The sequence below is a fragment of the Hyla sarda genome, chromosome 4 (assembly GCF_029499605.1).
Source record: "Hyla sarda isolate aHylSar1 chromosome 4, aHylSar1.hap1, whole genome shotgun sequence".
Classification (NCBI taxonomy): domain Eukaryota; kingdom Metazoa; phylum Chordata; class Amphibia; order Anura; family Hylidae; genus Hyla; species Hyla sarda.
This window is the reverse complement of record NC_079192.1, coordinates 137,789,839-137,802,243: the sequence shown is the minus strand read 5'-3', so window position 1 is coordinate 137,802,243 and position 12,405 is coordinate 137,789,839. Positions and strand designations below refer to the sequence as shown.

General features: G+C 42.1%; 1 protein-coding gene across 6 annotated transcripts in view; it reads right to left on the bottom strand.

Moving 5' to 3' along the window:
- The window catches only part of FBN1 (fibrillin 1), a 267,073-nt gene that overhangs the window by 191,208 nt on the left and 63,460 nt on the right, over positions 1 to 12,405 (bottom strand). For all 6 annotated transcript variants that reach the window (XM_056572267.1, XM_056572268.1, XM_056572269.1 and 3 more), the window contains 2 exons: positions 6,529 to 6,624; positions 2,724 to 2,819 (listed from right to left, as the gene is read on the bottom strand). In XM_056572267.1, the coding sequence (XP_056428242.1) occupies positions 2,724 to 2,819; positions 6,529 to 6,624 (192 nt within the window). The remainder of the gene's footprint in view (positions 1 to 2,723; positions 2,820 to 6,528; positions 6,625 to 12,405) is intronic.

The window sequence follows — 12,405 nt, the reverse complement described above, 5'->3', positions numbered from 1 at the left end:
ACACCAGCCATGAGCTGGTGTATATTTCATCGAACTTGAGTGTCAAAAGTCAGGCTTAAAGTCGTATGGGAGGAGGGCACGCCCTTGGCATGCCCCTTCCATGAAGACAAGCCTCTTTCCAGGTTCCTTCAACCTTTCTTCACACTCACTTAGCAAAGGCAGCATACATGCTCAAAAAAATCACAAATTTTTTGCATAAATGTGCTACTTTAAAGCATCTATGCCACTGGCTAACCTTGGTATATGACCCCCATAGAATGTTCCACATTTTTTTACCAATCACCAACACGTCTAGGATTTAAAGCGGTACTCCGCTGCCCCAGCGTTCGGAACATTTTTTTCCTAATGCTTGGAGCGGGCGGAGTGGGTTGTGATGTCACGGTCACGCCCCCTCGTGATGTCGCACCATGCACCCTCAATGCAAGTCTATGGGAGGGGGCATGGCTAGCGCCACGCCCCCTCCCTTAGACTTGCATTGAGGGTGCATGGTGCAACATCACGAGGGGGCTTGGCTGTGACATCCTGAACCCCGCCACCCGCACCCAGCATTCTAAATGAATACCGGGGGCTGCACAGAGATCACTGGGGTCCCAGCTCCGAGATCACCACAATCAGACATCTAATCCGCTATCCTTTGGATAGGGGATAAGATGTCTAGGGGCAGAGTACCCCTTTAATATTCATTTCTAAATTTACTGTCAGCACGTTGACATTTACCTAGACCTAAAGGTTTTCCCATTTGTGTATCCTCAGATATATCTAAATTATCCTCAAATTAAAAATACACACACCTCCTTGACAGTATAGTAAAGGCACTGCCTACTTTGATTCTACACTATCCAGACGTTACAGTAATGCAATAACAAGAAGCTGGTACCTCTGTTGTTATGGAGGGTCTTCAGTTCAGCTCTCTGAAACAATTACAAAGTTGCAGTAGCCAGCAATAAGCACAGAGAGGAAGGAGCAGAAAAGAAAATAGCTCTATACAAGAAAGTGAGGAAAGAAACACAAAAGTAGAGTAGTTAATGGAAAAGGAAATTCTTAAATAATAGATGAGCCAATAGTGGGGAAATAATCAAAAAGTGTCTTATTTTTAGACAGTGAAAATGCACCAGATATATAAGTGATTTATGCTGTTGGAAAATTTGACGCATCTTTACATTGTCTAGTTTTCACCTTCTATTAGTTAGCTTAGTATTTACATCAAAGATGTGTAACAAAAACCGATGCATTTTATTGGCACAAGAGTGGTGTAAAAGTGTTTGATAAGTGTATAAAAAAACAATGAAAATGTGGTGCAAACCATGTAAGCCAGATTTTGCAGGGCAGGCAGCTTTGATTATTTCCCCCATTGTCTTTAGAAACATAATACACTTACCATCTGTAAGGATTGCACATAGAATTGTTTCATTTTTGTTATTTTGACCCCTTACCTGTCTCTCTTATGCTCCACTGGCTCTACATGCACTTACCTTTTCACCAATTCATTTTATTATTAGGTAGCTTAGGATCTTGTTATAGAAAAAACTTAGGGCCTATACAAACTATGGAATTTTGTGGAAATTCTGCACAGATTCCTCTTGCAGCAGAGTTCCAGTGATCTCAATGGGATTCTGCTCCTCAGTTCCCATTAGAGGAACTTTCGTAGAGGAATTGAATTCCACCTGCAGATTGAACATGTTCAATCTTTCTTTGGTATCTTCCGGAAAAGTCATGACGCTGTGCTCTAGTGAGCAGGATGGTGCTTACTGTCTGGCACATTGCCATGGACATTAAGCACGGATTTTGGAGGGTTCTGCTGTAAACACAATTTACCCGAAAATTCTGTAGTGTAATAGTGTAAGAAAAGAGCTGATACACTAGGAGTGATTTATAAAACCTTGTGTGGAAACAATGGCGCAGTTGCCCTTAGCAACCAATTATATTCCAGCTTTAATTTTGAAATGAATAAAAAAAAAAATGAAAGCTGGAATCTGATTGGTTTCTATGAGCAACTATTCATCTGCACATCTATAGTGTAGGGCCTATAGAAGTCTAGGGCCCAGCCTATGGAGATGGAAAATTTCAAAGAACACCAAAGATAGCAGTCACGTATAGCCTTTTCAGGCCCGGCATAATACGGTATATCAGTTTTTTTTTTTTTTTTGAATATTCCTTTAAGCATTAGCAAAGAGTACAGAGACAAATATGGAAAGGCAGACATGTAACAAGTTATTTTACAACTAAAAACATATGCTACTGCTTTGTTGTTTGATAAAGAGCCATTGGCTTTTCTTATTACATATTTTACCTTGATTTTATAAAAAGACTAAAGTGCAGACAGAAAACTACAAATTTATTTTGTGAGAATGTGAGACATAACCGTCATATTTATAGAGCTGTAAACTATGATGGCTGAAGATACTAAAAAGATTTAACAAACATTAGTACTTGGTGCCATAATATAGACCTCTATGGCAATCTAAGTTCACTTTGCTTTAGCACAGATAGAATGTAATCTCATGTAGTGCTAGAATATGTCTCATTATGGCCATCTGAAAACAGACTATGGCAAACAAATACAGTCTTCAATGTTACGTTGCTATAAATAATTCACAGCTTTGGTGTCACATACTTGATAAACAAAATGTTAAAGTTATGTCAGGTATCACATGAAAAGCGTAGGTTTAGTATGGTTTAATCGGTCCAGTACCAGTAGTGTGCCTATATGTAACAACACTTACCTCTTTCACACTGGGGTCCCGTAAATCCATATGTGCAGGCGCATCTATTTGGAGCCACACATCGTCCACCATTTAGACATCCATGTTCACAGACAGCTGTAAGTTACAATGATAAAGATATAGATCCATAAGGAACATATTTCAAAACATATAAATTATGCAACTGGGTGTAACAAGTACGGAAAGTGTATTATGCATCTGGGGACTGAATTTGCTCACCAAGAACAGATCTTGGGAACAGGACTTACAATTCATCATTTTAAAGGGAATGTGTCATTGGAAAATTACCTATTGTTTGAATTTACCTAAGTTTTTTATGTTAAACATTTTTTTTTTGCTGATGTTTACTTATGTTCCTTCTTACCATCTATACTATAAAATAATTCTCAAATCTTGACTTTTTTATTCGGGCCACTAAGCCTGATAATAAGCTGACACTTTCTCTTGTGTAGAATAAATAAAATAATAAATAAAATTCTTATCAGTCTCCTCAGCATCATCACAGGCAGGATTAGAATGACAGGTAATACCGATGTATGGATAACATTATTCACATTGGTGATGGTCACCGAGTATGCCTAAAAATATCTCCCATAGGAGTCAATTTAGTCTACTGTTTCCTATTTCCAGGTGGCTGCTGTAAACCTATCTCTAAATGCTGTAAACAGAGCAGAACAGTAGCTCAGGCAATATGGCTGTCGCCATAATAATGTACTCAATATAAGGAAAATATAAAAATTGATTAGGAATTGATTCTCTAATTAGAATTAGAATCCCAGTGGCTTCTCTCTGCCCTTGAATGATACATCTCTTCCTTTTTGTGTATAGGGAGAAATACCTCAGTCATCAATCAAAGCAAAAGCCACCAGGACCAGCCTGCTGACTTATGGTCTAGGCAGCATGAAAGTGATTACAGGTTCTCTTTAAAGAGGTATTCCAGCCAAAGACATCTTATCCCCTAGGGATCGACCGATATCGTTTTTTTAGGGCCGATACCGATAATCGGTGGAGGTTAGGGCCGATAGCCGATAACTTATACCGAAGTTATCGGCTATTTATCCCCTTGCGACACCGCTGCAGATCATTGATTTATAGCGGGCGCTTTAAATCAATGCACTGCAGTGGCTTTTGCGGTGCCGTAGGCCACCGCCGCCACCCGCTTCTCTCCCCCTGCCTGTCCGGGGGTCCTGAGTCCTATCACCGACAATGCCCCCCACCGCCGCACTGCTCCCCCCACCGCCGCACCGCTCCCCTTACCGCACCCCCCACCGCACTGCCCCTGCCCAATGGCCTCCCCTATCCCCGGTTTTATGATTACCTGTTCCCAGGGTCCACTCTACATCTGGCTCCGGTGGCGTCCTCCTGAGCTGTCACTGTGCGCACTGACGGTGACATCACGTCGCACACGTCACGTCACTCGTCATTGCGCACAGCGTAACGCAGGACGCAGCAGGAGCCAGAAGTAGCGTGGGCCCCGGGAACAGGTAATTATAAAACCGGGGATGGGGGAGGCAATGGGGCCGGGGCGGTGCGGTGGGGGGTGCGGCGGGTCGGGGGGCGGGGGGGGGGGCGGTCGTGGTGCAGTGGGTCGGGGGGTGGTCGCGGGGCGGTGCGGGGGGCCGGGCAAGGTAATATCGGCCAAACCGATAATCGGTCGATCCCTATTATCTGCTATCCAAAGTGATCGCTCTGTGATTCTATGCGGGGCTGCTGCTCCAACCTCTGTTTTACTGGGATTGGAGACACAGAGGTTTCCAAGACTGGAGCAGCAGCCCCACGTAGAATTTGGATAGGGGATAAGATGACTTTGGCCAGAATATGCCTTTAAGCAAACAGCCAAGCAGAGCATGACTTGTATGTGGGATCGTTTGTATAAGTTAAAAAAAAAAACCTACCCCCATCAACATGCCTGAACCACATAATTAGCTACTCACACTTTTAAAAGATGTGGAGCAAAGTATATCTAACTTGATTGATCCTACACTGCTCAAATAAATAAAGGGAACACTAAGATAATACATCCTAGATCTGAATGAATGAACTAATTTATATATGAAATACTTTCGTTTTTACATAGTTGAATGTGCTGACAACAAAATTACACTAAAATTATCAATGGAAATCAAATTTACCAACCCATGGCTATGGAGTCACGCTCAAAATCAAAGTGGAAAACCACACTACAGGCTGATCCTTAAAACAAGTCAAAATGAGGCTCAGTAGTGTGTGTGGCCTCCACATGCCCGTATGACCTCCCTACAATGCCTGGGCATGCTCCTGATGAGGTGGTCTCCTGAGGGATGTCCTCCCAGACCTGGACTAAAGCATCCACCAACAGTCTGTTGTGCAACATGGCGTTGGTGGAGGGAGCAAGACATAATGTCCCAGATGTACTCAATCGGATTCAGGTCTGGGGAACGGGCGGCCAGTCTATAGCATCAATGCCTTCCTCTTGCAGGAACTGCTGACACACTCCAGCCACATGAGGTCTAGCATTGTCTTGCATTAGGAGGAACCCAGGGCCAACCGCACCAGCATATGGTCTCACAAGGGGTCTGAGGATCTCATCTCGGTACCTAATGGCAGTCAGGCTACCTCTGGCAAGCAAATGGAGGGCTGTGCTGCCCCTAAAAAAAAATGCCACCCCACACCATTTCTGACCCACCGCCAAACCGATCATGCTGGAGGATGTTGCAGGCAGCAGAACGTTTTCCACGGCGCCTCCAGACTCTGTCATGTCTTTTATATGTGCTCAGTGTGAACCTGCTTTCAGCTGTGAAGAGCACAGGGCGCCAGTGGTGAATTTGCCAATCTTGATGTTCTCTGGCAAAGGCCAAATGTCCTGCACGGTGTTGGGCTGTAAGCACAACCCCCACCTATGGACATTGGGCCCTCATACCACCCTCATGGAGTCTGTTTCTGACTGTTTGAGTGGACACATGCACATTTGTGGCCTGTTGGAGGTGATTTTGCAGGGCTCTGGCAGTGCTCCTCCTGCTCCTCCTTGCACAAAGGTGGAGGTAGCGGTCCTGCTACTGAGTTGTTGTCCTCCTACGGCCTCCTCCACGTCTCCTCGTAGTGCCTCCATGCTCTGGACACTACGCTGACAGACACAGCAAACCTTCTTGCCACAGCTCACATTGATGTGCCTTTCTGGATGAACTGCACTACCTGAGCCACATGTGTGGGATGTAGACTCCGTCTCATGCTACCACTAGAGTGAAAGCACCACCAGCATTCAAAAGTGACCAAAACATCAGCCAGGAAGCATAGAAACTAAAAAAGTGCTCAGTGGTAATACCTGCAGAACCACTCCTTTATTGGGGGTGTCTTGCTAATTGCCTATAATTTCCACCTGTTGTCTGTTCCATTTGCACAACAGCATGTGAAATTGATTGTCAATCAGTGTTGCTTGCTGAGTGGACAGTGGGATTTCACAGAAGTGTGATTGACTTGGAGTTATATTGTGTTGTTTAATTGTTCCCTTTATTTTTTTGAGCAGTGTATTTTAAGCAGACATTAGCCTTTCATTGTCTGTCTAAGCTTTTATACAACCAAAAGGGAAACTATTTAAATATATGAATTGTTGCATGAAAAAGTCTGTTATACATACAAGTGTCATAGTATTATCAGTGCACCATTAAAAGATACAATGTGGACTTCAGACCAAAAATAGTAACACCTGTACTTTGTATAGTGACCTTATAAAAAGGTTGGTTGCTGAATTTTGCTGTTTATGGCAATACAAACAAATTACTTTGATATATCAGTCAAGTATTTGATCAAAAATTAAATCAGGACTTACGCTGGCCACAATGTGTTCCCGTATAACCCTTCTGACACATACAGTGTTCATCGCTGCAGGTGCCACCGTTCATACATCGGATGTTACACTGCTGAACTGAAATCAGAATTATGGAGAATTGTTAGAACACAATATACAGGTAAACAGCAAAACTCAACCATAACTGATCATCATCAAATATATAATACATCATACATCCAAAATTTGGTAATATCCAGACTATGGTATAGATTTCTTCTTATAAATTGTTTGATCAATTGAAGGTTAAAAAGTACTAATCACTGGGCGCCATACACTTAAAGGAGTACTCCATTGGCCAGTGTTCGGAAGTAAATGTTCCAAACACTGTTTTCGTGCTGCAGGGGTTGAAAACGCCCCTTGTGACATTACGGCCAAGCCCCCTCAATGCAAGTTTATGGGAGGGGGCCTGACAGCCGTCACACCCCTCCCATAGACTTGCATTAAGGGGGTGTGGTCGTGACATCACGAGGGGCGTGGTCAACCTCCGCAGCAAGAAAACAGCGTTTGGAACATTTACTTCCGAACACTGGCCAGTGGAGTACCCCTTTAAATAGTAAGCGACCCACATAATTCTTCACTGAATAGGGAAAGGGAGTTTTGCAATATGTAGAGGGGAACATAATGGGAATAATAGGGACATAGCAAAAGGGGGACACTAGGTCACAGAAAAACCAGGGCCTTTGTGCCACATGAAAAGATGGCTTCTATTAAAAGACAGTGTGGGACAAATTTGAGACTTATTACCATAGGCTATACTACAGTTCCACATGTAAAGCCTTAACCCCTTAAGGACAATTTTATTTTTACGTTTTCGTTTTTTCCTCCTCGCCTTCAAAAAATCATAACTCTTATATTTTCCTCCACAGACTAGTATGAGGGCTTGTTTTTTGCACGACCAGTTGTCCATTGTAATGCCATCACTCACTTTACCATAAAATGTATGGCGCAACCAAAAAAATACTATTTGTGTGGGGAAATTAAAAAGAAAACCGCAATGTTGCAAATTTTGGAAGGTTTCGTTTTCACGCCGTACAATTTACGGTAAAAATGACATGTGTTGTTTCTTCTTTGGGTCAATGCAATTAAAATGATACCCATAATAATACACTTTTCTATTACTGTTGCGCTTAAATTAGTACGTTTAAAATCCCCCTATTTTGAAGACCTATAACTTTTTCATTTTTCCGTATAAGCGGTGGTATGAGGGCTCATTTTTTGCGTCGTGATCTGTACTTTTTATTGATACCATATTTGCTTATATAAAACTTTTAATACTTTTTTTATAAATTTTTTTGGGAATAAAATGTTATAAAAAAAAAAGCAACTATTTTGGACTTTTTTTTTACATTCACGCCATTCCCCGTGCGGTATCATTAACATTTTATTGAAATAGTTGGGATATTTATGCACGCGGCGATACCAAATATGTATCTAAAATTATTTTATTTTTTTTTACACTTTTTGGGGGTGAAATAGGGAAAATGGGACAATTCACGTTTTTATTGGGGGAGGTTTTTTTTCACAGTTTTTTTTTTCTTTTATTTTTTTAAATCTTTTTTACTTTTATTTTTACACTTTAATAGTCCCCATAGGGGACTATTTATAGCAATCATTCGATTGCTAATACTGTTCAGTGCTATGCATAGGACATAGCACTTATCAGTATTATCGGTATCTTCTGCTCTGGTCTGCTCGATCGCAGACCAGAGCAGAAGACCCCTGGAGACGGCCGGAGCAAGGTGAGGGGACCTCTGGCCGCCATGCTGGATGATCTGATCGCTGCGGGCGATCCAATAATCCATTCAAAGTACCACGATGCTGCAGATGCCGTGATCTGTATTGATCACAACATCTGAGGGGGTTAATGGCAGACATCCGCGCGATTGTGGATGACCGCCATTACGGGCAGGTCTCTGGCTGCTATCAGCAGCCAGGACCTGACGCGCATGACGCGAGCATCGCTCCGATACTCCCGGTTATGCATAGGACGTAAATGTATGTCCTGGTGCGTTAAGTACCAGCTCACCAGGACGTACATTTACGTCCTCCGTCGTTAAGGGGTTAATGATGACCCTAAGTTCAGTAAGGGCGTGTTCACATAGTATATCTTAGAGATCTTAGAGGCTAAAAGATACAATGCTTATTTTAGGAGAAATCAGCATTAGAAATACATTGTATTTTTGGTATTTTCAATGCTGTTTTCTAAATATTGCCACTTTTTAGGTGTTTTATGAGAATGCATTCTTATACAATCCATGTGAAATACAAGTCAAAGAAACATATGTACTTGTTTTTATGTCTATGTATTCAAAATGAATTGTGTAAGTAAATATATTATTGTAATTAATAGAATGGGATAGGTGAGCAAATTTCATGTGTATTATGGTGTGTAATACAAGAAAAAATATTATTTGAACAAAGACCTAATAATGAAAAGGCTGCATTCATACATGAAGTTAGGAGAAAGATAGCAGAATATACCTAAAAAACATACAAGAAGATAAGCAAACCTTCTACACTAACATCTCTTTTTATCTGACATTAATTTAAGCCAGAAACATGCTGTTTTATCAGATATTCAGGATTTTCAGATCATACAAAAAGTACCGTATATACTCGAGTATAAGCCGACCCGAAAATAAGCTGAGGCCCCTAATTTCACCCCAAAAACCCAGGAAAAGTTATTGACTCGACTATAAGCCTAGGGTGGGAAATACATTATCCCCCCATGTCATCATCCCCCCCCTGTCATCATCCAGACCCCTGTCATTAACACCCCCTCATGATCACCCTGTCATTATCACCCCCATCATCATCACCCTATGATCATCCAGACCTACGTCATCATCACCCCCGTCATCATTCCCCCCCCTTCATCATCACCGCCTGTCAATCCCTTCATCAGTGGTCTTCAACCTGCATACCTCCAGATGTTTCAGAACTACAACTCCCAGCATGCCCGGACAGCCATCGGCTGGGAGTTGTAGTTTTGAAACATCTGGAGGTCCGCAGGTTGAAGACAACTGCGGCCTTCATCATCATCCAGACCCCCCTTTAGTTTTCTACTCACCTCCCCTTGGTGGGAAGGATGGGTGAGCTGGTCCAGGCCATCTATGCTGAAAGACCGTCCGGTGGGGAGGGTTAGTCGTTCCGGGCTGTCCATTTTCATCGGGGCCCGACCCCGGACTAGTGACATTGCCTTGACGATGACGCACAGGGACGTTCATGCGCAGGTACGTCACTAGTCTGGGGCCGGGACCGGAGTGGAAAAGAGGGCCTCCTGGTGAAAATGGACAGCCCGGAACGATTAACCCTCCCCACCGGGCGGTCCCTGCAGTATAGATGGCCCGGACCAGCTCACCCTTCCTTCCCACCGAGGGGAGGTGAGTAGAAAACTAAAGGGGGGTCTGGATGATGACGAAGGCCGCAGTGGTCTTCAACCTGCGGACCTCCAGAGGTTACAAAACTACAACTCCCAGCATGCCCGGACAGCCGATGGCTGTCCGGGCATGCTGGGAGTTGTAGTTTTGCAACCTCTGGAGGTCCGCAGGTTGAAGACCACTGAGAAGGGATTGACAGGGGGAGAGTTCACTCGAGTATAAGCCGAGGAGGGCGTTTTCAGCACGAAAAATTGGGCTGAAAAACTCGGCTTATACTCGAGTATATACGGTATATACAAATCATTTGTAAGAACAGCCTAAAGTGAAATGTTTACAAGGATTCCCTGATTGGTTCTTATTTTACATTCGCTCTGCTTTTCCTGCAAGTATTTATTTGTTTATATTTATCTTTCTCTTACATTTATAATGTCCACTTGAATTGGTCTGAGACCTGCATCTACACAAAATAACCACTCAAACTTTCTGTTTTATCCCTGCTGAATAATGTAGGGATTACACAACATGATCTGTTAGGATTCCCTTGTCATCTCATGAACATATGACCTTATGAATTCCTCTTGGCATGGGATTGGATCCTGGTGTGCAGGCCCCGTACAGAGCAAAACCAGAATCATGAAGGATGAAACAGCTGTCTGCGCTGGATACACTAAATGGATGGTAGTCTTAAACCCTAAAGTGTAAAAATCCACACAGTAAAGTCAGCTTGACAAAGGTAAAGGAAACACCACCAATTTATCATTCCATAGAAGGTATATGGAATAGACCGTAATGGTATGAAAGAGGATTATTCTTAATTATAACTGATGCTGTAGCCTGGCATGGACTGTCCTTCCAATGCTGACCCTTGGCTATTTTGACCTACCCCATATATCTATAATACACATCTTCTCTACCTGGCATCCATTGCCATACACCATTCAGTTAACTAGTCCAGAGGCTGCAGAATGAGGATCCAACTGGTGAAGTCTATACCTCGGGTTCCTTACACTCTATGTCATAGTTCACTCAATGCTAAACTGATTACTGCAGAGAGGTTCTGGGTAGGCTCCATAAAACACAGCTAGTCTTTATGGGGTACATTTAGTAGGTTTTTTTTGCTTACAATTGTCGCAAAAAAGTCGCACGTGCGACTACACTCTTTTTCTGCGACTTTTTGCATGTTCAATGTCCTAAGCAAAGAATAAAAATCTTGCTTATCAAAGCAAAAAGTGATTTTTGACTTGCAGTGGTCAGAGATTTATCAAGTGCAAAAGTCGCAAAAAAGTCGCATTGCATGAAAAAACCTACTAAATTTACTCCAGCTCAGACATGGAGCAGAAAAAGCTACTACCAAAGCAAAGAAGAAAAACTGCTTACGTGAAAAAAAATTATCAACAGGCTGAAAGCAGTTGATAAATAAGTCGCACATAAGCAAAAAAATTGAAAAAAATTACTAAAATAAGGAATACATAAGCAAACATTGATAAATGTCCCCCTATGTCTTTACTGTAAGGTTCTGACACTGCAAATAGCATGTATTATGTTTATATATGTATAAGTCAGTATAAAAAAATACATTACACAGAAAATATTTAACAGATTCACCAATCAGTCATTAGTATGAGTCTGTCTTGTCACTGGGTCTGGGTCTTTCAATGAAGAACATGATTGTCTAAACCCAACTAAACGTTACAATGAAGTAACATAAGATCCCTGCTGGCCCAATGTATGTTTCTGGTGGCCTAAGAAACAAAATAAAAAATATAGATACAGAAACCCCAGCTGTAGTTCTAAGTGTATTACAAGGATTCTGGGTCAAAGTTCAAGTTAGAAATTAGTTCTAAAGTATCTAAAATAGAATATAGATGGGTTCTCGATGCAAAATTTCTGCAAAGTGTTACATGCAGCCTCCTTCTTTAAAAGCAGAAATAGATGCATAACAGGTAAGGACTTGGCAGGAGTCTGTTCTCTGTTCTCACTTGCTGGCTTTCAAAAAAGACCATACATTTTTATCTAAATTATAAAAAATAAAAAAAATGAAATGTCACAGTGTCCCTGAATTTCAAAGAAAGATAACTATAGTATCAGCAACTCAGGGTTAAAAGGATTATCCACCTGCTAGACAGTAATGGACATGCTTAGGAAGGATCTGTGCTTGTCTTTGGGTTAAATGGCTATGTTCTGAGATTACCATAAAGCTGCGGCTTTCTTTTTGTAAACCTCAGTATTTCCTGTTGAAGTTTTCCTTTTTACTACAAATCCCACAATTCCACTTCCCTACCTCCCACACATCAGCCACCCCACCCATTGAACAACAAACAAGCTAGATTCAATGAAAAAGGTCAGTGCTTTCTAATCAGGGTGCATCCAGCTGTTCCTAATTCCCTGTGGTCACTCCACCCATTGAAGCAGACAGGCTCCCCTGTCATCACCTGACTAGTGATGTCAAGTCTTGGCCATACTGCATCCTGGGAAA